General features: G+C 43.6%; 1 protein-coding gene across 1 annotated transcript in view; it reads left to right on the plus strand.

Moving 5' to 3' along the window:
• The window catches only part of TRPV5 (transient receptor potential cation channel subfamily V member 5), a 29862-nt gene extending 16743 nt beyond the window's left edge, over positions 1 to 13119 (plus strand). The window contains exons 9-15 of the mRNA XM_084785206.1: positions 3692 to 3778; positions 3874 to 3950; positions 4201 to 4366; positions 4572 to 4638; positions 6300 to 6568; positions 9161 to 9267; positions 9998 to 13119. Coding sequence (XP_084641332.1) covers positions 3692 to 3778; positions 3874 to 3950; positions 4201 to 4366; positions 4572 to 4638; positions 6300 to 6568; positions 9161 to 9267; positions 9998 to 10295 — 1071 coding nt within the window. The 3' untranslated portion in view covers positions 10296 to 13119. The remainder of the gene's footprint in view (positions 1 to 3691; positions 3779 to 3873; positions 3951 to 4200; positions 4367 to 4571; positions 4639 to 6299; positions 6569 to 9160; positions 9268 to 9997) is intronic.
• Positions 13120 to 25974: the final 12855 nt, after the last annotated feature.

Raw genomic sequence — 25974 nt, forward strand, 5'->3', positions numbered from 1 at the left:
TTTCCCTATTCTTCATCACGTAGGGCATACATGGTGTCACTGCTTCGCTGGCCTCTAGGAGCAGCATGGTCTTCACAGCTCTGCCTTCTGTGCAGTGTTTACAACCTCCTGAGCCCCTTCTTTTCTTTCTTTTTAACTATTATTTATTTTATTATTTTATTATTTATGTATTTACTTTATATCCTTGTTGTAGGCCCCTCCCTCATTTCTTCCCAGTCCCACCCTCCCTCTCTCTTCCCCGTCTCCCCTCCCCTATTCTGAGAGAGAGAGAGAGAGAGAGAGAGAGAGAGAGAGAGAGAGAGGAGACGGGAGAGACAGACAGACAGAAAGAGAGGCCCCACCCTCCCACTCGCCCCACCTCATCAAATCTCATCAGTACTGAGTGTGTCCTTTCCCACTGTGGTCTGGCAAGGCAGGCCCACCAAGGGGAAATAATAAAAGAAAAAAGCAAGCAACAGTGTCCATGTCAGGGACAGTCCCCACTCCCCTTACTAGAGGACTCACATGAAACCTGAGATGTCCATAGGCTACATCTGTGTAGAAGGTGGAGTCCATGCATGGGCCTTGGTCGGTGCTCCAGTTTCTACAAACCCCTCTGAGCCCTGGTTAGATGACTCTGTTGGTCTTCTTGTGGAGCTCCTGTCACTTCCAGGTCCTTTTCTCCTCTCCCGCACACCATTTTCCCACAAGACTCCCTACGCTTTTCCCAATGTTTGGCTGTGCGTCTCAGCATCTGTTTCAAAGCACTGCTGGGTGAATCTTCTCAAAGGACTACTCTGCTAGGCTTCTGTCTGCAAGCATAGCAGAGTATCATTAATAGTGTCAGGGGTTGACTCTCTTCCATGGGGTGGGTCTTGGGTTGGGCCAGGCCTTGGTTGGACATTCCTTCAATCTTTGCTGTATCTGCTCTATCTTTATCCCTGAACATCTTGTGGACAGGGTAAGGTAGTAGTTTTGGGGTCAAAGTTTTTGTGTGTGGGTCCATCTACTAGAAGTCTTGTTTTGTTAGAGGGTGTCCTCTTGAGTTTCCACAGGCCCTGCTAGTAGGAGTCTCTGCTAGAGTCCCCTCATATCATCCCAGAAGCCTATTCTGACTTAGGTCTCCATCTTGTTGCCGAGATGCCCCTGCCCACAGTTTCTCTTTTCACTGCAGGCCTTCTGTCCTCCTGCCCCCACTCTCCCCAGGTCTGATCTCCACCCTCATTTCTCTCCATGGTCCTCTCCCACCTACTTCCTCTCTTCATCCAAAACCTCTGTCTATTCTATTTTCCCTTCTGAGTGAGATGTAAGCATCGTTCTTCCAGCCCTCCTTGTCACTTTTCTTCTTTCAATCTATGGATTGTAATATGGTGTTTTCTGTTTGCTTTTGTTTTTTTTGGTTTTTTGTTTTGTATTATGTGTCTAATAGCCACTTATAAGTGAGTGTGTACCATGCATGTCTTTCTGGGTCTTGATTACCTCACTCAGGATGATCTTTTCTCATTCCATCCATTTGTCTGCAAATGTCATGAATTCCTTGCTTTTAACAGCTGAGTTGTATACCATTGTGTAAATGTGTCACAGTTTCTTTATCCATTCTTTGGTTGAGGGACATGTAGCTTGTTTCCAGATTCTGACTATTACAAATAAAGCAAAAAAGCAAAAACAAAAACAAACAAACAAATAAAGCTGCTATGAACATAGTTGAGCAAATGTTCTTGTTGTATGGTGGAACATTTTTTTGGGTATATCCCCAGGAGTGGTGTAGCTGGGTCTGCAGGTAGCACTATTCTCAATTTTCTAAGAAAGCACCTGATCGATTTCCATAGTGGTTATACAAATTTACACTCCCATCGGCAATGGAGGAGTGTTCCCCTTACTCCACATTCTTACCAGCATGTGCTGTCACTTCAGTTTTCAATCTTAGCTATTCTGACAGGTGCAAGATGGAAGTTTAGAGTAATTTTGATTTGTATTTCCTTGATAACTAAGGGTGTTGAACTCCCAAAACTTGAGACTCCACCTTGAGGTTGTTGGTAACAGGCTTTTACTAACATACTTGTCTCTGTGTCTTTTCTTAACTGAAACAAGAAAAGGTTGATATCATTGTCTACATATGGGGTTCTCAACTGTGGGTTGTGACCCCTTAAGGTTGCATATCAGATATTTACCTTACAACTCATAATAGTAAAAAAGTTACAGTTATGAAACACAATGAAAATACTTTTATGGTTGTAGGTCACCACTACATGAAGAACTGTGTTAAAGGGTTGCAGTATTAGGAAGGTTGAGAACCAGTAGTCTAGGCCCTTACCACAACACCAGGTTTTAAAAAATTTTTTGAAAATTTTGTCCAGGCTTACTTGTCTAATTTCTGTATTTAAAGTTATTTATAAATTCAACGTGTTTACTATGTATTCTTCTACTTAGTTGCAACCTAAAAGTGAGTTGGCATGGTTTGCAATAAGAGATAGATGCTGCAGGAGCAATAAGTAAATAAAGGGGCATATTCTTTGAACTGAATTTTAGTAGAGCAGAATGTGAGTTTATAAAGCTGCCAGGACTGGGGACAAAATAAAGGAAGAAAACAAATAACCAGCAAATAAGAAATTACGGTGCAGTCCCAGAGCAACTTTAATTCCCTGGGCTACATGCATATTTTCATGTTGAAATTGTCTGTACATAAATTTTTCCAGAAAGTGTTCCAAAAACTGTCCTGTATTCTCCAGTGTGATCATGACTTCTGACTAGGTAAGGGTCATGAATGAGCAATAGCATCATCACGTCTGCAGGTTGTTGAAGTAGGACGGCCTCATCCCATCTTGACCCTAGAACTGTCTGGACTTCACAGAAAAATCAGAGCCCTTTCAAAAAGCTAAAATCCACATCTACGGTCGTTTCTACCCTATCCTGTACTACTACCAAATCATAGTGAAACTACAATAAATATCTTTTATCGTCTTTCGTGGCTTAAAGTACACTTCAAATGCACCACCTACTGTTATCTTTACACTATATCTAGGAGGTGAGCAATATTGTTTCTGTCTTATAAATGAGAATCCTGAAGTTCAGACATCTTCAGTGATTCAAAGTCTCATTAGAGCTAGTAAGTTTGGGGCCCATAGTTGCCCCTGGATTCTGAGATATGCTTGAAAGTGAACAGGAGCAACGGTGAGATTGGAACATTTGGATTCCTTCCATGTCGGAAGCCATCATCACCATCCCTTAAGTTCTCTTATTCATTCAGCATGCTTTCTTGTTTTGCTTGGTTTGTTTTGTTACTTCATTTTAACCCAAGCTGGCCTTGCATTTGTGCTCTGTTGTTGGCTCTCCTTCTCTTGAATACTGGAATTGCAGGCATGTACCACAGTGCCCAGTATTTCACTAGTCATTTGGGTGCTTGGAAATGTGATCTCGTTGGCTCAATATATGTGGAAAGTATTACTCACAACATGTGTGAAGGAGGCAAGGTTGCCAGGGATTAGATTCATTCATTAGCATATACCCTTATAAAAATAAAAACCTGGGACATGTCACTCATGTCCCCACCACAGAGTTAGCCAGAATGGGATTTATAATGCAGTGAAGGTGCTGGCAGTAAGAGGAGCTTCTCCTTGTCTTCAATACATCTTGACAGCTTCAGACATTAGGCACCAAAGTTTACCACTCTTCACATTAAGAGAATTTTTTTTGTCCCAATTTCCTTCCATAGGAAGCATATGTCACTTACCAGGATAATATCAGGCTGGTGGGGGAGCTGGTGACAGTCATTGGAGCTGTGGTTATTCTACTCCTAGAGGTGAGGAACAGGGGAATCTGGGATACAGCAATTCACCTAGATCTAATATTGAATTTCAGTCTATATGATCTTTTCATCTGATCATCTTTCCCTAGATTCCAGACATCTTCAGAGTTGGTGCTTCTCGCTACTTTGGACAGACAGTTCTTGGGGGGCCATTCCATGTCATCATGTGAGTGTCTTCTCCAGACCCTGATTTCACTTACTAGAATGTTCCAGGTCTTGAGTTCATTTGCTAAGACCTAGATATCATTTGCCACTCCAAGAATTTCTGCCCAGTGGATTCGTATCTTTGGATGTATGTTTTAACTGTTAAGACTTAGTGTGAATGTGTTGGTGCCAGCCAAGTTACCATCGTGCTACAGTAGATCTAGAATATTCAAAGCTCGTACCTAACATTTTGATTCCTCCTCTCACTCCAGCATCACATATGCCTCCCTTGTGCTGGTGACCATGGTGATGAGGCTTACCAATGTGAATGGGGAGGTGGTACCCATATCCATGGCCCTGGTGCTGGGATGGTGTAGTGTCATGTACTTCTCTCGAGGATTCCAGATGCTGGGCCCCTTCACAATCATGATTCAGAAGGTCAGTGCTTTCTCAAACCTTCCTCTGATTTAGACGCAGGACCTTCACAGATAGAAGGGTAGGGATAACATCAAAAAGAAAATGCTGCTGAGAGCAGAGCTGGAGGCATCACGGGGACGTTTAGATAGATCTGTCAACAACAGCTTCTCGGAGACAGTAGCCAAAGAGACATCCTATTCTCCCTCCATTTCTTTGTTTGCTATAGATGATTTTTGGAGACCTACTGCGCTTCTGCTGGCTGATGGCTATGGTCATCCTGGGATTTTCCTCAGGTAACAGCACTACATCTAGACTGTTAGATACAGATCTCCAGGAGCAGACCCTCTTCTTGCTTCTCACATTCACTTGATTCCACTGTTGTCATTTCCTATTGGAAAGTAGTCTAAACACACACCCGTATCCATAGAAAAGGACCATCTGGGTTGGCTTGGAAGCTGGACTTGTGAATCTGAGCCAGCAAGATTCCCATTGACTAACTGTGCTGCAAGTCCAAAAGAAATATTGGAGTAAGAGAGACATAGAACACTGAGGAGTTGAAGATCTTTTAAACTCTAGGCAAATAGGAATAACGCCATGTTGCACTCAGGTATATTTACAGTTCAGACGGGGAAATGAGAGGCTGGCAGGAAGACATAAAATGCCTTCTTTCTATATGTAGTCATTTAAAGTACTGAGAAAAGGAAAGAATTGTAAAAAAAAGAAAGAAAGAAAGAAAGAAAAAGAAAAAGAAAAGAAAAAAGGCAATATAGAATGCCAGAGACGTGGCAGAGTCCAGATGAAGAGGAGCGCAGACAATGAGACTGAAAGAATGGGGACAAACAGGTGCAGTGAGGAGCACCAAGTAGCAGAGAAAACCCAAAACAGAGAGGAAAGGCCAGCAGAGAGAACCGAGGAGGCACAGAGTGAAAGAGCGTTCATATCAGCTGAGGAAGGCCGATGTCCGATTCATGAAAACCCTGCCATTCTAACTCAGTCTTCCATGTCTGTAACTGGTCATCCTTTAGGGGGGAGGCTGGACAAGAAAAGTGACCTATGAAGAGCCCGGCCCCCATCATCACAGAAGTCTATCACTATCTCTAGGGATTTCTATATTCAACGAGGTTTCCCACAAAATGGTAGATAAATATATATATATACTAAGACCTTAAGTGTGTAAAAATCAAAGGGCTGTCAGGAGTACGCTATCTTGTGAGGCCTGATGGAAGCTTTGTTCTCCCTCCCTGCCCCAGATTTACTTGTCCATATACGGACTGCATACTGTTCTACAGAACAGTAAGAGTTGTTTCCTTAAGATTTCCTATAGTGCGGCTCGCCCAAAGGATCACCACTTGTGTGCTCACTGAAGTTGTGATTTTACTTAAAGAGGTACATAGCTCTTAAGACTCTGTGTGTGCTCTTCGGATCACCTTGTCTCACATTTCAGTATCCCATACACAGAGAAGCCAAAGGCCTAGTGCTGATGTAAGGATCCAGGATAACCTGCCACGTGATAGGCTGCACACCAGTCAGAAAACTTCTCTGTGATGGTCAAAGCTTGTCCAGCAAGTCACTAAAATGTGCAGTTATGTAGATGTAGAGGTCTTGAAGATTAAAGGGTGCTCTTCTTGTAGCCTAATCTTTGAAATCATTCAAGATTCAATACATTCATTCTCTTAATGACTTATCTTTCAAATATCTGGTTTTCCAAAAGCTAGTAATCTGTTAGGCAATGTATTATGCATATGCATACACATATAATTCTTTTTGATAAATGGGTTAGTGTTATTATTACCCAGAACAGGGAAGTTAGCCAGGATTCTTAGGTTTAGCCAGTACTGTGTACATGTGTGTAAACGGGTAGAGGTGTATAGATCAGAAGTAGAACCGTTGCTAACCGAGTCCGTACTTATCATGACAATTTCATTCTCCATCTGCATCTTCCTGGGCGGAGCAGCCTTCTATATCATTTTCCAGACAGAGGACCCAGATAATCTGGGGGAATTCTCTGACTACCCCATAGCCATGTTCAGCACCTTTGAGCTTTTCCTCACCATCATTGACGGCCCTGCCAACTACAGTGTCAATCTGCCCTTCATGTACAACCTCACCTACTCTGCTTTTGCCATCATCGCCACACTGCTCATGCTCAACTTGTTCATTGCCATGATGGGTGACACTCACTGGCGAGTTGCCCAGGAGAGGGATGAGCTCTGGAGAGCACAGGTGAGTTTATTGGTATTGGTCTTGCATGAATTGGCTTTAAACATTGCAGTAGAATGAACAACAGAACAGCCCCAAGAGGTTATTGTTTCAGTTACATTTATATCAACCTGGAGTATGTGTGGATGGGTGGAGGGTACAGAAGTCTGACAGAATCAAGGGTCTAAGCATGGAGTTGTTTATCACAGGTTAGAAAGTGGATCTAGTAGTCTTTGAATCCATGGGGAGCAAGAATATTTTGTTCTTGTATAATGTAGCTCTTACATTTAGACCTTCACTTCTATTAGATTCTCTAAATCCCTAAATCCCTATTATAGCTTTTCTTTGTATCACAATAAGCTAATCAAACACTAGAGTTAGGAGCTATGTTTCAAGTACTGCTAAGAAGTAATTGAGCTGCTTCTCAGGATAATTATGTATTGGTGTGAAAGTCATTCAGCATATTCTTTAGTTTAATTATGACCTTATTATCTTGTATATTTGAGTAAGGTTTCAGAGAATAGGAGTTTTCCTTCTTGTGAAAAGTTTATTATTAGAAGCATGCATATTTCAGTGAACTAAAACCTATCTTGCTATAATTCTATTCTTCAACCTCAGACTATTTCCTTCTATGTACCAGAGAGCATAAATCATTCTACATGAGTACTGTAGAAATATTTGAATATAACCATTGTTTACCTTTCAGATAACTATATAGTGGGTATGTAGCAATGGTCCTCAAAAGCCTGTTATGTGTAGGGAAGTCTTGGAGCTGGGACACAAAACAGCCATCACAGACTTTCTCTGTACTCCAGTTGAAGGGCCAAGCTATAGGAAATATAGAACGAAGTAAATCACTTCACAAGAGGCTGAACACTCATAGAAATAAAAGTGCTGCAGAGAAGTACGTTGTGCTAAGAAGGAATTAAGTAGAAAGTAAATACTTTTTAGTGAGGAAGGAATGTTTAAAACAGATGCTAAAGACAGGTAAGACTAGCTGGCTGAAGAGTAGTGGATGGGATATGAGTCAGCGTTTTCATTAATGAAAGTGCATGACCACAGTGATAAATGAAACAAACGCAAACAGCTTTTTTTTGGTAAAGAGGTGGGGGGTAGGTGAGCTGATCCTCATAACTGGAAAGTGTAGAAAATCAGATTAGATTTAGATAGCTAACTAGAAGTCAGTCTCTGCTTTACGCACCCCCTCGGTTTCCCTGTTCTACCTGTTAAGTCTGACTCTCTTTTCTCAGGTAACTCAGCCCCATTAGACTGAGAAAGCAGCTTCTCCAAAGCTCCAGGCATCTGAGGGAATGGCGTCAGGGTGCAGAGTGGAGGCAGCAGCAATAGGGGGGATGAGATCCTCTCTTCTCCAGTCTGTTCAGGAGAACAGACTGTGCGTCTCCATCTAGTCTAACCAGTTCTCTGAAGTGGCTAGGTGTTCATCTGGATGAAAAGGATAGACTCCAGTGGTAGAGAGAAAGAGTCAAGGAAAGGCTACATGAACAACTGGGAGTATTCTATCCAGGAGAAGAGAATAGCATGACTGGAAGCCCTGGGGTTGGAGAGAACCTGGTACAACTAAAGGACTAAGAGAAGGGAAGACACCGAGGGAGGGTAGAAGGAAGGGGCCCACAACATTGCCCGTTTTAGGGACTGACAGCTCCTTGTATCTTCTGTCCTCAGTCCATCTGGACTACACAGTCTGTTCATCCTCCTTTGGATGCTAGACTAGTTTCTGATATGGTGAGAGCAGTAAAGTTTCAGAAGAGGCTTTTTATTATTAGAGAAGAAATACTACTTACGGTCAGCCACGTGTAAAATGGAGTCAGCTTTTCAGCCAGATGTACAACTGGTCCAGTCTAAGTTCACTGTGAGCTCCAACTCTTGCGTTTCTGTCACGTGAATGAGCTGCACTCCGCGGGCAGAAGGGCAATGCTTCACATTCTGTTCCGAAGTTTATGTGTTGTTGGCTTTAGAGTTGCGTTCTGGCTTGGTGAAAACATTTTATATTGCTTTTGTCACCCCACAGATTACGTATCCCTCCCAGTTTTGTGTCACAGGCACATTTGATAAGCTTGATGTCTGTTTCATCTAGCTAATTAATGAGGGCAGGACAAAGGACAGAACATGCGACAGACTACTAGAAACTTCCTGGCCAAGGACACGGCCATTAATCAAACTTCTTCCTCCTTAAGATATGGATTTTTTAATTTGTTAGGAAGTCCCTGGACTGGAGCTGCCTCATGTCAAACCTGACACCATACAGATCCTGTTTAATGAATTTATTTAAGTCAATGTCATTGGTCTGTGGTTTTCCTGTGATAGAGGTGGTAGGGAATCACATTAGTTTGGAATGACTCACTTTCTGTGCGTATGAATAATAATGTAGAACTCATTGTGCTAGGAGAAACAAAAATACCCTCTATCCTGTTTTAATGAGATAATCAGGTTAGCACAGTTCCGGGAGAAGCTTAGATATAGATCAAAGTGGTCTCCAGAGTCTTCCTTAAGCAAGTTGGGTTTGTTTGTTTGTTTGTTTCCTTTGTTGGTAGGCTTGGTGTTTCTCTGTCTCTCAGGGCTTTTTCTGAGCTCTTTTGCTACCTCACGTCCTTCCAGGTTGTGGCCACCACAGTGATGCTGGAAAGGAAAATGCCTCGCTTCCTGTGGCCTCGCTCAGGTATCTGTGGTTTCGAGTACGGCCTGGGGGACCGCTGGTTCTTACGGTGAGTGATGGATGCATGTGGAACCTGCAGGTGGACTTTCTGAGAGCGAGAGCAACCAGGAAATGTTACAGAATTGCATTAGTCTGGTGCTGGGAGGAAGAAGGAGGTGAAGCATCACTGAGGGAGGTTAGAAAACAATAGCAAGTTGTTTACCACCGGGCAATGGTGTGTGAAGCAATATGCATACAGCCATGTAAATGCTCAGGGGTGGATATCACTTGTCCCATTTGTTTTTCTCATGTTTACTCATGTTACTTCCTTTTCCTCATTTTCACTATGCTTTGGCCGAGACTCTAACTTCTCCTTCATAGACAACTATTAACCCGTCTGGCTCTCCTCACCCCTCATTGGTATGCCTTGAAGTAGATACTGTAAACCTCATGACACTCACATATCTTGTCTTTTTTTTTTCCCTCTATCATGTTGCTGCATATAGAACAGCCCATATCCCATTATGCTCCAGAGCTGACTTCCTCACTTCTCCCACCTCATTCTCAGCTTAACTTTGACGTCATTCTCTTCTGCTTCTTCCATTCTAGACGCTCTTGCTTCCGTTCTGGTCTCTCTTTTTATTTCCTAGTATCTCCTTTTTATTTCCTAGTATCTCCTTTTTATTTCCTAGTATCTCCTTTTTATTTCCTAGTATCTCCTTTCCTCCATGCACCCCTTGGCTTCTCTTTATGACCCATCTCCACCAACTTCTCATGGGTCCTTTCTGTTTCTTTTCCAGGGTTGAGCACCACCACGACCAGAATCCTTACCGTGTACTTCGCTATGTGGAAGCTTTCAAGTCTTCAGACAAGGAGGAGGTGCAGGAGGAGCTCTCTGAGAAGCAGCCTTCTGGGACTGAGATTGGGACTTTAGCTAGAGGCTCTGTAGTCCCCCAAACACCTTCTCTGTCCAGGACTACCTCCCTAAGCAGCAATAGCCACCGTGGCTGGGAAATTCTCCGTCGAAACACCCTGGGACATTTGAATCTTGGACTAGACCTTGGTGAGGGGGATGGAGAAGAGATCTACCATTTCTAAAGAGGGTTCTATAGCTCTAGAACTAGCCCCAGGTGGGCCAAGATAGAGGAGAAAGCCAGGGGGAGGGACATGGAGAGGGAGATTGCTGCTTCTGCAAGAGTCTGGCTTGTGGAAGGGTATACAAAGAATATTCTCTCAGGAGCAGCATTTAACCCTTCACACTTCGGCGTTTGTAGAGATGAGCAGTGGTCATCTATTGTTGTACATACCTCATGGTTTCCTCTGAGGCTCCTATCTTGAGAACCTGGCAGATGAAGAAATGAAATGGGAGGCTAAGTGACCTCTTTGACTGACTTCTTGACCATCTTATGTCTTGAACAGAAGCCACAAAGCAGTAAGCCATGAGCCTTGCCTGATTCCACAGTGCTTAATATAGAAAGAACCATCATGACACCAAGTTCCTTCAGATTACTTTACCTTCTTGGGGCTCGCTGCCCAACTAGCAACCAAATCTCTTGCATAAAGCTACAAGAAGAAAATCCCCATATCCTGTTGCCTTTAAATTTTCTTTTATGTCAAAAACTATATATAACATACAATTTATCATTTAAACTATTTTCAGTATAAAGTACATTCAGACTATTGTATAACCATCACTACTATTCACCTATAAAAGGTTTTCATCCCCAGGCACTGAAACTCCTATCCACTGAACAATAACTCTCCACTATTCCGACTCTTTAGTCCCCAACAACCATTATTTTACTTCCTTTCTAGGAATTTATTGTAGGTGCTTTATCTAAGTGGGATCATGCAAGGCCAGTTCCATAGCCTTGCTTTATTTAGTATAATAGTTTCAAGGTTTCTTCTATTCTGTATAGGTATCAGAATTTCATTTCTCTTTAAGACTGAATAGACACACAACTTAGTTTGTTCATCCATCTGTCTGTCAGTGGGTATTTATGGGTTTAGTTGTCTTCTGGTTATTGTAAATGTTGCTGCTATGAAGATGAGAGTGTGCATGTCTATAGAGGCCCTTGTTTTAAATTCTTGGGTGTCGTGGGGATTTATATGCCTAGAAATTGAACAGGTGGATCACATTGACAACCCCATGTTTAGTTATTTACGCCAACATACTGTTTTCCATGGTAGCATTTTTATAGCTCCTGCTAGTGGGTGTGGGATGCTATCTTCTTGTAGTTTTGATTTGCCTTTCCCTAAAGTCTAAGGATATCGAGTCTCTTTTTATGCTCTTATATATGGAGTGGTTTTTATCATTACACAGCCTTCTGGTTTCCAGAGCCTCAGAGTCTGAGGTCTTGGCATCTCACTAGCATCCTGATGTGTTTTATGAGTGGTGAGGCATGTCTTCCTTTGTTTAAATGGCCCAACCACTTCTTCTATAGGAACTTCTCTGTCCCATTCTTTTAAGTGTTCTTTTGCAAGCCACCATTTTTGATTCTGAAAACACAGGCTCTTGTTTTTACCTTGAGGCTGCTATGAGACACACCCTTCTTCCTTCACTTTACACTGGGTTATGAAGAAAAGAGCAGTAATACCGATCGGGCCATTTCTACCTGGAGGGAAATTTGGGGCCAAGGATGCAGAGCACCCATTACAGAGGTTCATATGTAGGCTCCCTCTTGTCTCCAATCCTTATGCCACCTGTCAGTCATACCGTAACATCAATCGGAAATCCAAACACGCTGTGGCTGTTGGAATAGTAAAGAAATACGATTTGGGAACTGTCATACAGGTGCTTTCCAATACACATATTCAAAGCTGTGTACCCAGCAGTGAGCTATCATCACAAAAATGTACATACATCTTTAGTGATATGAAACTTAATGGAGCTGAGTCATGATTAAGTGATATTCTCATTCATAGTGGAAGCACTTATGTGAAGTTAAGCTCCATTTGTGTTCTACACTGTCCCAGATCCAGCCCCTTCTGCATTTTCAGATACTAGTGATGTGCCCATCACTGTGTCTTCTGACCTTTCTCATTTGCGTCACCTGTAGCCTCTCCTTCTTTCCACCACCTGTGACAGCAAGTGTGCTGTATTATTTAAACACCCTTCCCAAATACACCTCTCTTTTCTTCAACAACTGCCCTATCGTTTTTTTTTTTTTTACTCCCAGTTCAAAGCCACACTTCTTAGGAGTCGTTTCCATTATCACCTGGCTTCCACTGATTTCTCAACCCTTTGTGATTTCATCTGGTCTCCTGCATGCTACGTATTCCACTCTTGTTATCTCCTCGAAGGTAAACCTACTCAGTCACCTCCGTTTTGTTGAACGTTATAGATTACACCAGGCTATTCAACACTTCTTTTCATGTTCCTACCCATTGGATGCTTTTGTTTTACCACTCCCTGAAATAATTTTGGTCCAAGGTGATCTTTGTTTCTCATTACCTAGGCAGGCCCACTTACTGCAATAGATCCCCGTATATAATCAAGACATCTGGAAGACTCATCTTCTTTCACCTGTGTCTTCTGAGCTCTAGGCATGAATAACTGAGATGCTCCACTATCAGACTTTATCTACTTGAATATTTTTTATAGGTACCTCAACCTCAACATGTCCCAAAGTGAGTCATTTTTCTTCCTCATAAAACCTGTTCCTCTACCAGTATTTGCAGCCAAGATAAATATCAGGATAAAAGACAAGGTTCGCTAAACCACGTTCTGGGCATCATCCTTAATGTTCTGTTTCAACCCTCATATCCTGCACTTTCAAGACCAATGGATGGACACTTCATTACTTTTTGTTAAAATAACCAAGTCTAACTAAGCACAAAAGTAAATTTTTCTACCACTGCCTTAGTTCTTTATATATTTTCTCTAGTGATATTTAATAAATTTTTATTATATCTAATAACATTTTTATGTGTGCTTCCAAAAATATCTTCAGTGTGACAAAGAATTTGTATGTATACATTTCTCTTAAGAATATCAAAGTATGGTATATTAGAAAAGCAATTCTTTCTATCATTAGATAAGCTGTGAAGACTACTTCATATCATTATAACATTAGAAAATATCCTTCCAAAGTAAGCTGTAATGATGTAACACCCATAGTCCCAAAACTCAGGAAATAGTGCCAGAGACAGGAGAAACAGACATTCAAAGTTAGCCTGTGCTATATAATGAGACCCTGTTTCTTTTTTTTTCTTTTTTTTTCCATTCTTTTTTTTCCTTTATTAATTTATTCTTGTTACATCTCAATGGTTATCCCATCCCTTGTATCTTCCCATTCTTCCCTCCCTCCCATTTTCCCCTTATTCCCCTCCCCTATGACTGTTCCTGAGGGGGATTACCTCCCCCTGTATATGCTCACTTACCAGGAAACTGAGACAGAGGGGATGACATTCTATTGGGACTCTAGATGAGAGAAGCATGGGAGAATGGCAAAGTAGAAGGATCCAGAGGGTCCTAGAAACCTACAAGTAGAACATTATGATAGGCAGGTTTGGGCCCAGGGGTCCCGCTCAAACTAAGGCACCAGCCAAGGACAATACAGGCAGTAAACCTTTAACCCCTACCCAGATCTAGCCAATGGACAGAACATTCTCCACAGTAGAGTGGAGAGTGGCATATTACTTACTCACATACTCTGGTGCCTCACCTTGACCATGTCCCCTGGAGGGGGAGACCTGGTGGCACTCAGAGGAAGGACAGCAGGTTACCAAGAAGAGACCCTGTTTCAAAACTCAATGGAACAATGAAAATTTGTTTTCAGTTCTTCAAACTATTTCCATTCTTCTAACAGAGGATACCAATGTCTTGCTTCTGCATGACAGGGTCATATTCTTGCCTGCTCTGTCTGCATGTGAAATGCAACTGTTGCCACAGTGTCGTTCCTTGGTAAACCAGCTCCTTGCTTGAACATTTGCAACTCTTCTGGGCATCGTCCTTTCTCCTAATGTAATTCATCAAATGAATTAGTTTTAGCTCTTAGTGCTTTTCTCTTTTGATATGACTTTACAGGTTTTCTTACCTTCGGCACTCATTCTCCTTGAACTTTTGTAACATTCTCCTTGAACTTTTATTTATCTTATTGTCTTCTGCTTAAAGATCAGATGTGTGTGTGTGTGTGTGTGTGTGTGTGTGTGTGTGTGTGTGTGTGTGTGTACCTAATCCCAGACACCAAGGGAAATTAAAACATGCTTATTTTGTTTCCAGGCACTTATATTTTCTCTTGCACATTATTGCACTTATTTAATATATATTTTTGTTTGTTTCTTTTTTTTTGCGGGGGTGTTGGTTTGAGACAGGGTTTCTCTGTGCAGCTTTGGCTGTTCTGGACTCTCTTTGTAGACCAGGCTGGCCTCAGACTCACAGAGATCCACCTGCTTCTGCATCCCCAAGTACTGGGATTACCATCAGGCATGCACCTGGCTTATTTTTCTTAATAGACTATAAGTGGCACAACAAAAAAATAGTGTTCATTTTATTCACTATTGTGTTCTCAGGACCATGTACAATTCCTGGTACCATGCAGTATGAAGTAAATATTCACTTACTGAAGCTATGAATGATTGACCTGGTTTAAATTCTCCTTCTCTCTCCCTCCCCCTTCCTGCCCCCCCCCCACACACACTGGTTTTGTTTTATTTTTCTTCCTTACATCTTGCCTTTGAGTGAGTTCTGGTGCCCCATATTTGACCACATCCCCTGGGTCGAGAGACCTGGTGGCACTCAGAGGAAGGATAGCAGGCTACCAAAAAGAGACTGGATACCCTATGAGCATATACAGGGGGAAGAGGTCCCTCTCAGTCACAGTCATAGGGGACAGGAGTAAGGGGAAAATGGGAGGGAGGGAAGATTGGGAGGATACAAGAGATGGGATAACAATTGAGATGTAATATGAATAAATTAATAAAATATATTTTAAAAATGAACATAACAAGACTGGGACACCCTGAAAGTGTTTAAAAATGAAGAACCTTAAAAAAAAAAATAAAGAATTTACTAGCGGTAATTTTTTTTTGTTCATTTAAATATACTTTTCTCTGTGTGTATATACATGTTGAGAGAGAAAAATATAAGAAGGAAGAGGAGAGACTGGACAGTAGGGATGGGGAATTTAAAGGAAAAAGGAAAGGAAGGAGGAAAAAGGGTGAGAGATGTGTGGAGGAAGACACTGCAACAGGTCTCTGGATGTAACTTTTGGAACCTGCCCATGTGTGCTGCCCTCTGTGAGACGCATTTGAGTGAGCTTCTAATTTCAGAGTCCATCCTCAAGGGCTCAAGAGGAGGAGAGAAAACACACAGGGAGACCCTGACACTGCTCCGCAGATGTGGCTGCTGCCCCATGCACTGAAGGATTAAAGCAGGAAGCAGATGTTCATCTGCTGCCTGCTTCATGGGCTCAAGAGACAGCAATGGAGGGGGATGAGATACAGGCTAGAGTAAGCGAAACTGGGCTGTTCCTGTCCCAGTATGGCTGCCAGTTGCTCCCATTTCCCCCCTTTCCCTGCCCTGTTCCTGTTCCTGGTTCTTTCTGAAAAGAATGAAGAAAATGCTTGCTTCTGCATGTCTCGTAGGCCAGAGGCAGGGGAGGGCTGAGGATATTTTGTTCCAACAGGTGTCATAGGCCTTAAAGAGATGTTTCTTCTTAGATGTTTGCAAAGTATGTTATTGACTCAACAAGACTCTGGATTCTGATGAAGAGGGTGAGTTGCACCTGAAGAACAGCTCTGTCTTCAGTCTTGGGAGAAAAGGCCAGGGTCAGTGACCCTCTAGTGGGGGTTGGTGTACTTAAACACGAAGTAAAATATTAAGGACTAGAAGTGAGGGAGATGGAGAAGAGAGGGGGGAGAAATAGGGAAGGGGGCCTGGCTTGAGAAGACCCCAGAATACAGTGGGCTTGGCCTACGACCAGGGACACATCAGGAGCTGGAGAGAAAAGCTAAGCATTGGTCCTCTCACCCTAGCTTTTCAGGATGACTGTGAAAAGCTGAGCTAGCACAGTGATGTGGGATCGCGAATGATGTACCTCTTTGTTCCGGGCACACTTGTTTCTCAAACGTTAATGGAGAAAAAGGTGAAAACTCCTCTAAGGAAAAATCAAACCACTTGACCAGGTGATAAGTAGAGTTATCCCAGGGAAGAAGTTTGGGCTGCATGGCCCCCTTTCTATCTGCTTAGCATAGCAGCCAGGCAGGAGCCACCTGGGGAAGGGCTAGACACACCTTCTTCACTCTGCTTGTAGGTCTTCTTTGTCATCCCCAGATTGAGGAGGTGGCAATTAGAGCCAATTGGGCCTGAGGGTGCAGAGGCTTGTGCAAGGCTGAGCTGCAGCTGGAAATAGAATGGGAATCTTCTTCTACCCAAGCAGGGACAGGGAGAAGGGCCCTTCTCAGTGATTCTTTAGGAGCAATCTTTTCCACTCAAAGTGCCCCTCCCCCCCCCATCTCCTGCCTTCAGGAGCCAAAGTCCAGACACCCAGCTATGTAGTCAACTATGGGGCCGGCATGATGCTTTCATTGCAGTATCATGACTCCTCCGAGTTCCACAGTGGCTTTCTAGCCAGTGACCCACCTTAGGCCCTAGTCATATCTAAGCCCTAGCTCAGGAAGCTGTTATTTCTTTTCTTGTCCCTATGAATTGAGTCCTCTGTAGGGCTTGGTCTTTCAGGGACAATATACTCAGGAATAGACTTAATTGCCAACCCCAGTTCTGCTAATGGGATTAACTGAGGGAACTTGGATAGAAGTCAGTGATCATCTTGATTTCTGGCTTGTCTACCTGACACAGTGGTGATGACAGAATAGCACCATGCATGTGAAAGCGTGCAGGCTAAGATTTTATGATGCAAGGAGCCACTGCAATGCCTTGGCCTGTGCCCAGCTGTGTCTGCTCCCATGCTCTCTGTTGTTCTTCGGCTTCCAGTTGCTTCCCAATTCAAGGTTATTAAGGTAAAGGAATAAGAAGGATAAGAATGAAATATCAAAGAAATATCAGGAAAATGCTCATCGTGGTTCTGTCCTTTTGTGAGACTTTAGTGTCAAAAATATAAGCCCTGGTGGGTAATTAGCTCCTCTTCCTGTGGACTCCTTAAACACCATCCCTCTCCTAGGCTCGCGTTTTCCCACCTCTCTGCCCATAAAAACAATTTCAGAGAAGGTAGCTACAAAGCAGAGATGCAACTAACTACACTTCTCATCCTCTCATGGAAACTCTCCTTATTCCTTCTACCTCCACAGACAAAACTGGGTCCTTGAACCACAGATCTAGAGGTCAAAGATAACTTCTTACTACTAGGTCACAGGTCCTTAGGATGGGGTAGCTCACGTCTGAAAAGGTGGCAGCAGCTGGAGACACAGGTGCCTTTACTCCATGCACCCCGCCCTCTTCATCCCACCTGCTGCACCCTGCTCAACTCCAAGACAATAAATCTTTCAGGAACAGCTGGCCAGACACTTCTTTGTATGTGGGCTGTGGGTTGACCAACATCCCCAACCCCCATGGACTCCTCTCCCCATTAGATTTTGCCACATTCTGGTCTCTTTCTTCCTCACTGACCTAACTTTACCTTGGAAAGTAAATACACATACTAAATGATTTGCAAGTCTCTTGGCAGCTTGTTTTTCACAAAACATAGTCATAGTTCAACTCTATGCCAAGTGCACTAATGGGATGAAAGAAGAAAACAATGTGGTTTGGCCTCTTCCTTGGAGGATCTTAAAGTGGAGGAAAAAGTTAAGGGAAGGAAAAGCTATTTGTTCTGTAGGTCGCTGTGCACTATGAGAAGAAAAGAGGTAGAACACACCATCAAGAATGAGTCTGGATTGGTGGAACTAGCTGCAAAGTGTAGAAAGGAGATAATACAGCATTTGGACTACACTTCAGTGAGTGAGCCGGTGCTTAAAGGGCGAACCACTTGGGACAGTGGTTCTCAGCTTGTGGGCTGCTACCTCTTTGGAGGGACTGAATAATTGTTTCATGGGGCTGGGGTTACCAAAGATCACCAAAATCACGCATAGTTACATTACAAGTTAATACAGTAACAATATACAGCTATGAAGTAGAAAAATAGTTTTATGGTTGGGGTCACCACAGCGTAGGAACTATATTAACCGGTCACAGCATTAGTAGGGTTGAGACTTAGGGCATCTCCTTGAGCAAGGGACAGGGCTGATCTGCTTGAAAAGGCTATCAGGGAAATAACATACCAGTTTAAGCCAAAAGTTTCTCTTCTGCCTAGGGTCATATTTAAGTGTCATATTTAAACATGTGTCAGGATGGATGAGGTAAGATACATGCAATGAATATCATAGAAACTTACTTGTGTACATGATAACAGTCTACGTTTAGATCTGCTATCCTCTGAAATGGGAGTGTTTGCTTGGGGGAGGTAAGCTGGTCTCCAAAAGGGCTCTAGGACTAAGATCACCTCCAAAGACTAAGGGATAAAAACAAGTTATTTATTACTGTATATGTAAAAGAGGCCAGGTGCCCTGTACACCTGTCTCATTTATTTTCCACAAGGCTATAATTTAACTGTTATTGTACTGATTCACAAATGGGGAATGAAGGACCAAAGGAAGGAGAGCGATTTTTTTTTTCCAAAGGTGAAGTGACTATTACTGTGTTCATTTTACGGACAAGGAAGTTTCGTCTCAGTCAGGTAGACTATTTGCCCAAGATCACCCAAGCAGAAACTAGCTGAATCTGTCCTTATACTCAAGTATATCTGGTCTCAAGCCCAGTGCTTCCATTATGACACAGGCAGCTTGAGGCGAGAAAACTCTGATGTCTGTCAGAAAGCTAACTCTTGGAGCCTTCAGTTTCAAATACTCCCAACCAAGCAAAGATGATCACGCAAGTGGCTTGCATTCCTGCCAGACTATAGTACATAAGATCTTTTCATGTCTATTATCACCTTTAATCCTAACAACAGCCCTATAAAGTTAACAGGGCACAATGAATGCTCCAATTTAAAGACAAGGAAGTCAATTGCCAGGCTGTCCAGTTGAGGTCATAGGCCTGAGTAGTTCAGAGCAGGAAGATAACCCACGGCGTATGGACGCCTTGAAAGACTTATCTCCCTCGTCAATATGGACAGGTGGACATCCAACCCAAGTGTGTGGGACAATACCTTCTCTAAAAATTCTGAAACCTAGTGACACTTTGAAACTATGGTAAGCTCAGGGTTACTTACATACCCCTCACAAGGAATGTGCTTTAGTTGAGAACGCTCTGTAATGGGCAGACAACCTTGGTCACAAGCTCACACACCAGTGATTTCAATAATAACAGTTACTGGTAGTCTTGTGTTCTGGTGGTTTCCTTGTATACTCTGATCTATGTGTGAAGGACTTGTGACCCAGTCCAGGCAGGAAAACACTTCCCAGACCTTGTGGCACCTTGGAGACAGAAGAAGGGAAGGAAGCAGAAGACAAAATAGGAGTCACATATGAGATTTATCATCCCCCCCGCCTTGACAGCATGACACTCTGTGATAATGTGATGACTATGTGAACACGTCCCTGTCAAGAGCTCACTACATACTCCAGCTGATGTATATTCATCTCCTGCTCTGATCCTAGCCCCTGCAGCTCCATGCATGCTCTAGCACATTGATGCTGAATGTGCTAGTTCTGGCATCCATAGGGATCTACACATGGGACAGTCCCTTGTCCCTTGTGTTGGAATTGTGCCTGGTGGCAGGGAGGGGACAGGCAGGAGTTGCAGAATAACTAAGGTCTCCCCCATACATACCCCGCCTTCTCACTATTTCCTGTTATTTTAGCGACTGACCAGGGGCCTCACACTCTCTGTCTAGGTAGACCCAGAATTGCCCAACAGCCACCTAGAGAATGTGTTGTTTGGCTTCAGGCCCTGCCTTGTTCCTAGCTGGGTCACCTCTTCTCCCCCCACCACCCTCACCTCGGCTGCTGCCTCTTCATTTTTCTTTCAGTCTCCCACCACACCCTCCTCAAGTATCTAACACAGAATCTCTCCAGGCCCTTGTGTCCCAGCTTGGTGCTAGCTTGTAATTTCTATCATGCTGACAATGGACCCCAGCTTCCTTTTCATCACAGGTTGCACTGTAATCCCTTACCTATGAGACTTGCACCTAGATTTCAGGGCTCAGAATCTTCCCCCGGCCACAGATGTACCTTTCCTGCTTAGCACACTTCCTCCTCCTCTGTGTTTTCCCTTTTCCATCCATTCATGTCTTTGCCTCAGATGCCTTAGACCAGTATCAGAAGAAGAAGAAGAAGAAGAAGAAGAAGAAGAAGAAGAAGAAGAAGAAGAAGAAGAAGAAGAAGAAGAAGAAAGAAGAAAGAAGAAAGAAGAAAATCCTTCCCACAGTTTTACACATGTCTATACACATTAAACAATCTGGCATTTTGCTTAGTTTTATGACGGAGGTGGTGCGGTATTTCAGTGAGTACTTGTGTTGAATAAATAGAATTTGAAAGACTTCTTATCACCGGCTGCCCTTTCACTGAGTTTGTTGGGGTGGAGAGAGAAAAAGAATAAGTGCAGGTGGGAACAAATCGGGGAAAGATCAGTGATAATATGTGCTTTTGAAAGGCTGTGCTAGAATCAAATATTCACTTTTCAAAGGGGGATTGGATTTGAGGAGCCACAATGAAATTTAGGACCATTTCCCAAGCCCTAAACAATACTATTTCTCCTAGGCTCATGGTACCTCATCCACCTTTCTAAATCTTTGACTGAGTAAACAGATTAAACAGGGAAGAAACAGATGGTGAGTTTGAATGTAGAATTCAGAGACCTGGAACAGTAACCCAGATTACTCTTGTTTGGCCAGAGGGGCTACACATCTTGCTTCCTCCCTATTTTGCTTTTTGGGAATTCTAGGAATCACTAAGGTTGGAAACCATCATCCTTTTCCCCATCCTGAGCTAGAAAGTGATCAGAAGAGTGTATGCCCCTGATTTACCCTCTTGCCTTCTCCTTTTTCCTCCCTACCAAGTGGAGCACCTGCCAGTGTTATATATGAACATCTAGACTTGACCAAAATGGTGAGATCCATTTTGAAGAAGCTCCTCCAAGCGAGACTGCCTTCATTTCTGCACAGGGAAGTTGAAGAGGGTGGCCTGAGCAGACAGAGAACGGGAAGGGGAGCAGGGGCCCTCAGACACTGACTCTTTAGTTTTACAAATCAGGAACCTGTATGGTCTGTGACTAGTCAAAGTCAGCCGGTGAGCTCTCACAGCAATGAAGCTGGAATGCAGCTGCCACAGCTAGAAAATCCATTGCTCTCTCTGCTTTTCTCTTCTAGCAAGCCAACCCACCTTGGTACATTCAACACAGCTTGGCAAGGCTCATTGGCTTTGAGTGCTGCTGCTGCGTACACTTCTTCAGTCATCGTCCTGCTTGATCCTGAAGATAAAGATACAGGAACAGAGAGTGAGGTGAAAAAGATGGAGGTCCAGTTTTGTAGATGACCTCATGGCTGGTAGGGAAGAGAGACAAAGAAGGAAGCAGCAGAGCGAAAACAGGTCTGGGGAAAACAAGGCCAGAAGGACCAGCGGCTCACCCAGGAGCAGGCTGTGGACTTTGATACTTTCTTGAACACATCATATCTCCAGGGGGCCCCTGCTGGGGCCTGTGTCACAGCTAGCCTGGTGCTGAGTGAGAGAGGTCACAGCTTGTGGGGTCCCTGGGATTCATGAGCTTCCAGTAAAGCCACACGGTTCTCTCACGAACCCATGAGACACCCACCACCACGTTCTTGAAAATTAGAGCTCAGATGCTCCCCTGCTATCTTCTGGGTGGGGAACTAAGGAATAAGTCAGACTTATCGGCAGTGTCAGGCAGGCACCACCATCAGTGTGAGCATTCCCAAGGTGGAACTAGTCTATGGCCATTTCACCCAGAACGCACCCAACCTCCTCAAGGTGGGGCCCAACCGTCCCCACTGTGGGACAAGGTGGAGTCATGTAGGTAGGAACGTGGCAGAGTCTGATAAAAGAAATTAACACAGGAAAGAAGACAAAAGGATGGTAGATGGTCCTGTCTACATATCCATATATGATCACTGGGTGAGTCCTGCAGAGTATAAGGCAATGTGGATTTTGAAATCTATGGATTACTTGGAGGACAACAGAGAACAGATATGTTCATGTTTACACAGCACCCCCATCCCACTCCCTCCTTAAAACAACACAACAAGAGAAAAGCATTGATACAAAACACTGATCCGTTTCTGCATGAAGTATGCATTAATTAGTGTGAAAAATTGTGCACACTTATGCCACAGAAAGTAGAAGTAGCTGGCTGGTACTGTTTAGTATGGCCCTGCGTTCCGAGGGGCCAGTCACCACATTCTTGGCCTTTCAGCCGTCTTCCTGATGCCTCTTCCCTAGAACTGTCCACAGAAACAGTGAGTATGAGGCTCCACAGTGCTTCTTGTGTTGTATGGCTCAGTGTGGCCTGGGCAGGAGGCAGGAGGAAATGCGTGCAGCATTACTTTATGGGAGGGATGAGGTTTGGGGTGCGGTGGGGTGGGGCCAAAGTAATGGAGCTACAACTGCAGGTGATGGGGGAAGAGAAGGGGAGCAAAGGCATGTTTGGGGGAATCACGTCCAAAAGCTATGCAAGAAACTAAACCTCCTGACCTGTGAAAACTGAAGTGTCTTTATGTACACACGAAACTGCACCTGACTCCTATTTCTTCATTTCTTCAGAATCACGGGATGTTTGAAGTTGAAAAGGACTTTGAAGGGTTTCAGCACAAACTGCCTTCAAGTCACAGACAGGCAAATAACAGACCCAGAGTGACGCCCCAGCTTGCCAGGCTTCCAGTCAGACATGGCAGGCCCTGAGTGGTGCGCTCTCTCTCTCTCTCTCTCTCTCTCTCTCTCTCTCTCTCTCTCTCTCTCTCTCTCTGTGTGTGTGTGTGTGTGTGTAAGTTATGTGCCCGCTCACCTGGTAACCTGTCAGGCTCCTCTACCGGCTTTATGAGCTGGCACTCAGGAATTTTGAACCCAGTGACTTGGACAAACTCCACTCTGCGTGAATACTTGTCCTGCCCTCCTGCCCTCTCTGTCCTGTCCCAGCTTCCTCCCTGAAGACCCCAGCACCTGCCATCCTACAGCATACCAGGTCTTCTGCCTACGGACACTCTCCAGGAGGCCTTAGAGTAAGAACCTTGGGCAGAGAGAGAGAGAGTCACTGGAACCAGAGAGAAGAAGAGCTGGAGAAGATTAAGAAGCCAGAAACCCAGAGTTCCATAAAGACTGCACAAAACTTTAGACATGGATACACAGTCCCACACAGCACACATGTGCAAGCCACACATGTGAACAAAACATGCTCTACACACACACACACAACACAACATATACACACTCACCATGCAACACATACACATATAATGCATGTTTGCATACGAGCCACACATCACATAATAGTAAAAATGTCAAAATGCATGCCCCGCTGTACCGAACACATATATTACATACAATAAACATATTATTCAACAGACATGCAACATATACCACATGCATACACACCCCAACATACAATAGATACAGCACATATGCACATTCACATGCATATGATAAATACATACATAGCACATAATAGTGCATATCCTACACATGCACATACTGCACACATAACAAATGTCTCATACCACACACACCACAAACATACTATGTACCATGCCCACATACACCTCCTTCAACATGTGTATATTTCCACAACACGCATGCACGGATGCACACATTGCACACTACTTAGAGATTATATAATGTATTAAAAGTAAATTTTGTATGCCCACTAGCCAAGTAGCTAACACACACACACACACACACACACACACACACACACACACACTTTACACTCTATCAGTGGAGCTCAGTGAAAGTTGATTTTGACTGGGGAGACTATTGTTCCTAGGGACTGGAGGGTCAGACCTTGCTAAGCATTGGGAGATGTCTGCATCAGGTCCTACAGGAAAACAAATTACTCCAGTATGCACAATACCCAGGTTCAGCAACCCTGTCACGTGCAACAACTGGCATCTCAGCTCCATTCTCACACATAAGCACAGGTAAGCACATAGAATCGCATCGACCTCTCTAGCCCCACTGCATGTGACCCCTAGCGAAAGCCCCTTATGTCTTCACACCCCATCCCAGATCAGAAGTGGAGGTGAGGTTAAGCCCAAAGCAAGAACAACCATATACAATGAACTGCTCCTGTGCAGCATCTTGACCGGTTTTAGATTTCAGGTTGGTCCTCATGATCTGCTGACCACCAGAGGAGGAGATGATGACTGACAGGCAATGGGCAACCTTGGTATCACAAGTCTTCTCAGATTTGTCATTAGGGAAATAGATTTAGAAAGAGTGATATTACAAGCCTCTCGATTTGAGATCAATGCCTGTGACAAGGTGTGAGCGCCTCATACTCCAACACTGACAGTATGAGGATATCTCCTGGCTCTGGGCTACCAAGCCAAACCAATTCTTCTTTCATAAGTGGGCAATATTGTCCAGTGGTGGCATGGGATCAAAGTCACACCATCTTTAGAATGCTTTTCGTTTTCTCTGAGCCAGCAGTTGAGCAGGCATAGAGAAACATACCTGTCAACTGCAACACGGGAGGTGTTGGGAGGTGACGTTACCAGCCTATGGGTAGAGACATGAGGAAAACAGCCTCACACTGACCTCAGAACATGATGTAGGGTACAAATACAGAAAAATTTGATGTCCATATTTGCGATCCCCCAGGCACTCCATATGTATCTCTATTCATTTGATACTATTAACCAGTGTTCCATCAACAGTGCTACCCCTCCAACAAAGCCAGGTGAAGAAAGCCAAGAAAGAAAGGGGAAAGGTATTATATTAGAAAGTTACTTCTTCCTTCTTTCTTCCTGGTGTCTCACTCCCCAGCATGCCAGCCTTGCTGTATTGTCCACTGTCCTGCTAGTGACTAAACTGGGGTCTTTTCCTGCAGCTGAAGAAAACAGAGAAGGTGGGGTTGGCCAGCATCGAGCAAACACTTGGCTTAATGGGCACAAAGGTCCTGGGTTCAAGGTTTGGATTCTAGCCTTCCCCTCACCCAGCTTGAACTCACTGACCCCTAGGTGGGTGGGGAAGGCAGCTAATCGAAGTGCATTGTTTGCTCAGGGCTGTATGTCCTGGCCTAAGGCCCAAGAGCAGGAACTGGTAGCTTTTCATTTGAAGGTGGCCTTCCCTTACCCCGCCCACAGAAATACCTCACTTTTGCTCCCAAGAATCTCCTCCCTACACATGCTTGAGCATGCTCATGCAAACTAACCCACACAACACATACAACACACACCCCACCAAGCAAACACATACATCATGCATACCACACCTAGATACCAGACACACACTATATGCCATTATTACATGCATATTAAGCATAAAACAAACATAGACACTTCATGTACCATGCATATTACATGAAAAGCACATATCACATGCATATATCATTCATTAAATATACAATACCAGCAAATACACAATATATATTGCATATCCTATATACATATCCACAAGACCCCTATACATCCCATATAGTATCAAAGGCAACATGATACTTACATTAAAAAAAAAACCACCACAGACAGATCAAAGCCACACACAAAGTACATGTACACATATCAAACACATCACACATGCACTATTACGTGGAGCACACAGCACACAGCACAGGCATACCACATACACATGCACTTGCACATAAGACACTCACCACACACTTATGATTCCT

This window comes from Acomys minous, assembly GCF_964271855.1.
Source record: "Acomys minous genome assembly, chromosome: 6".
In the NCBI taxonomy this organism is placed as follows: Eukaryota; Metazoa; Chordata; class Mammalia; order Rodentia; family Muridae; genus Acomys; species Acomys minous.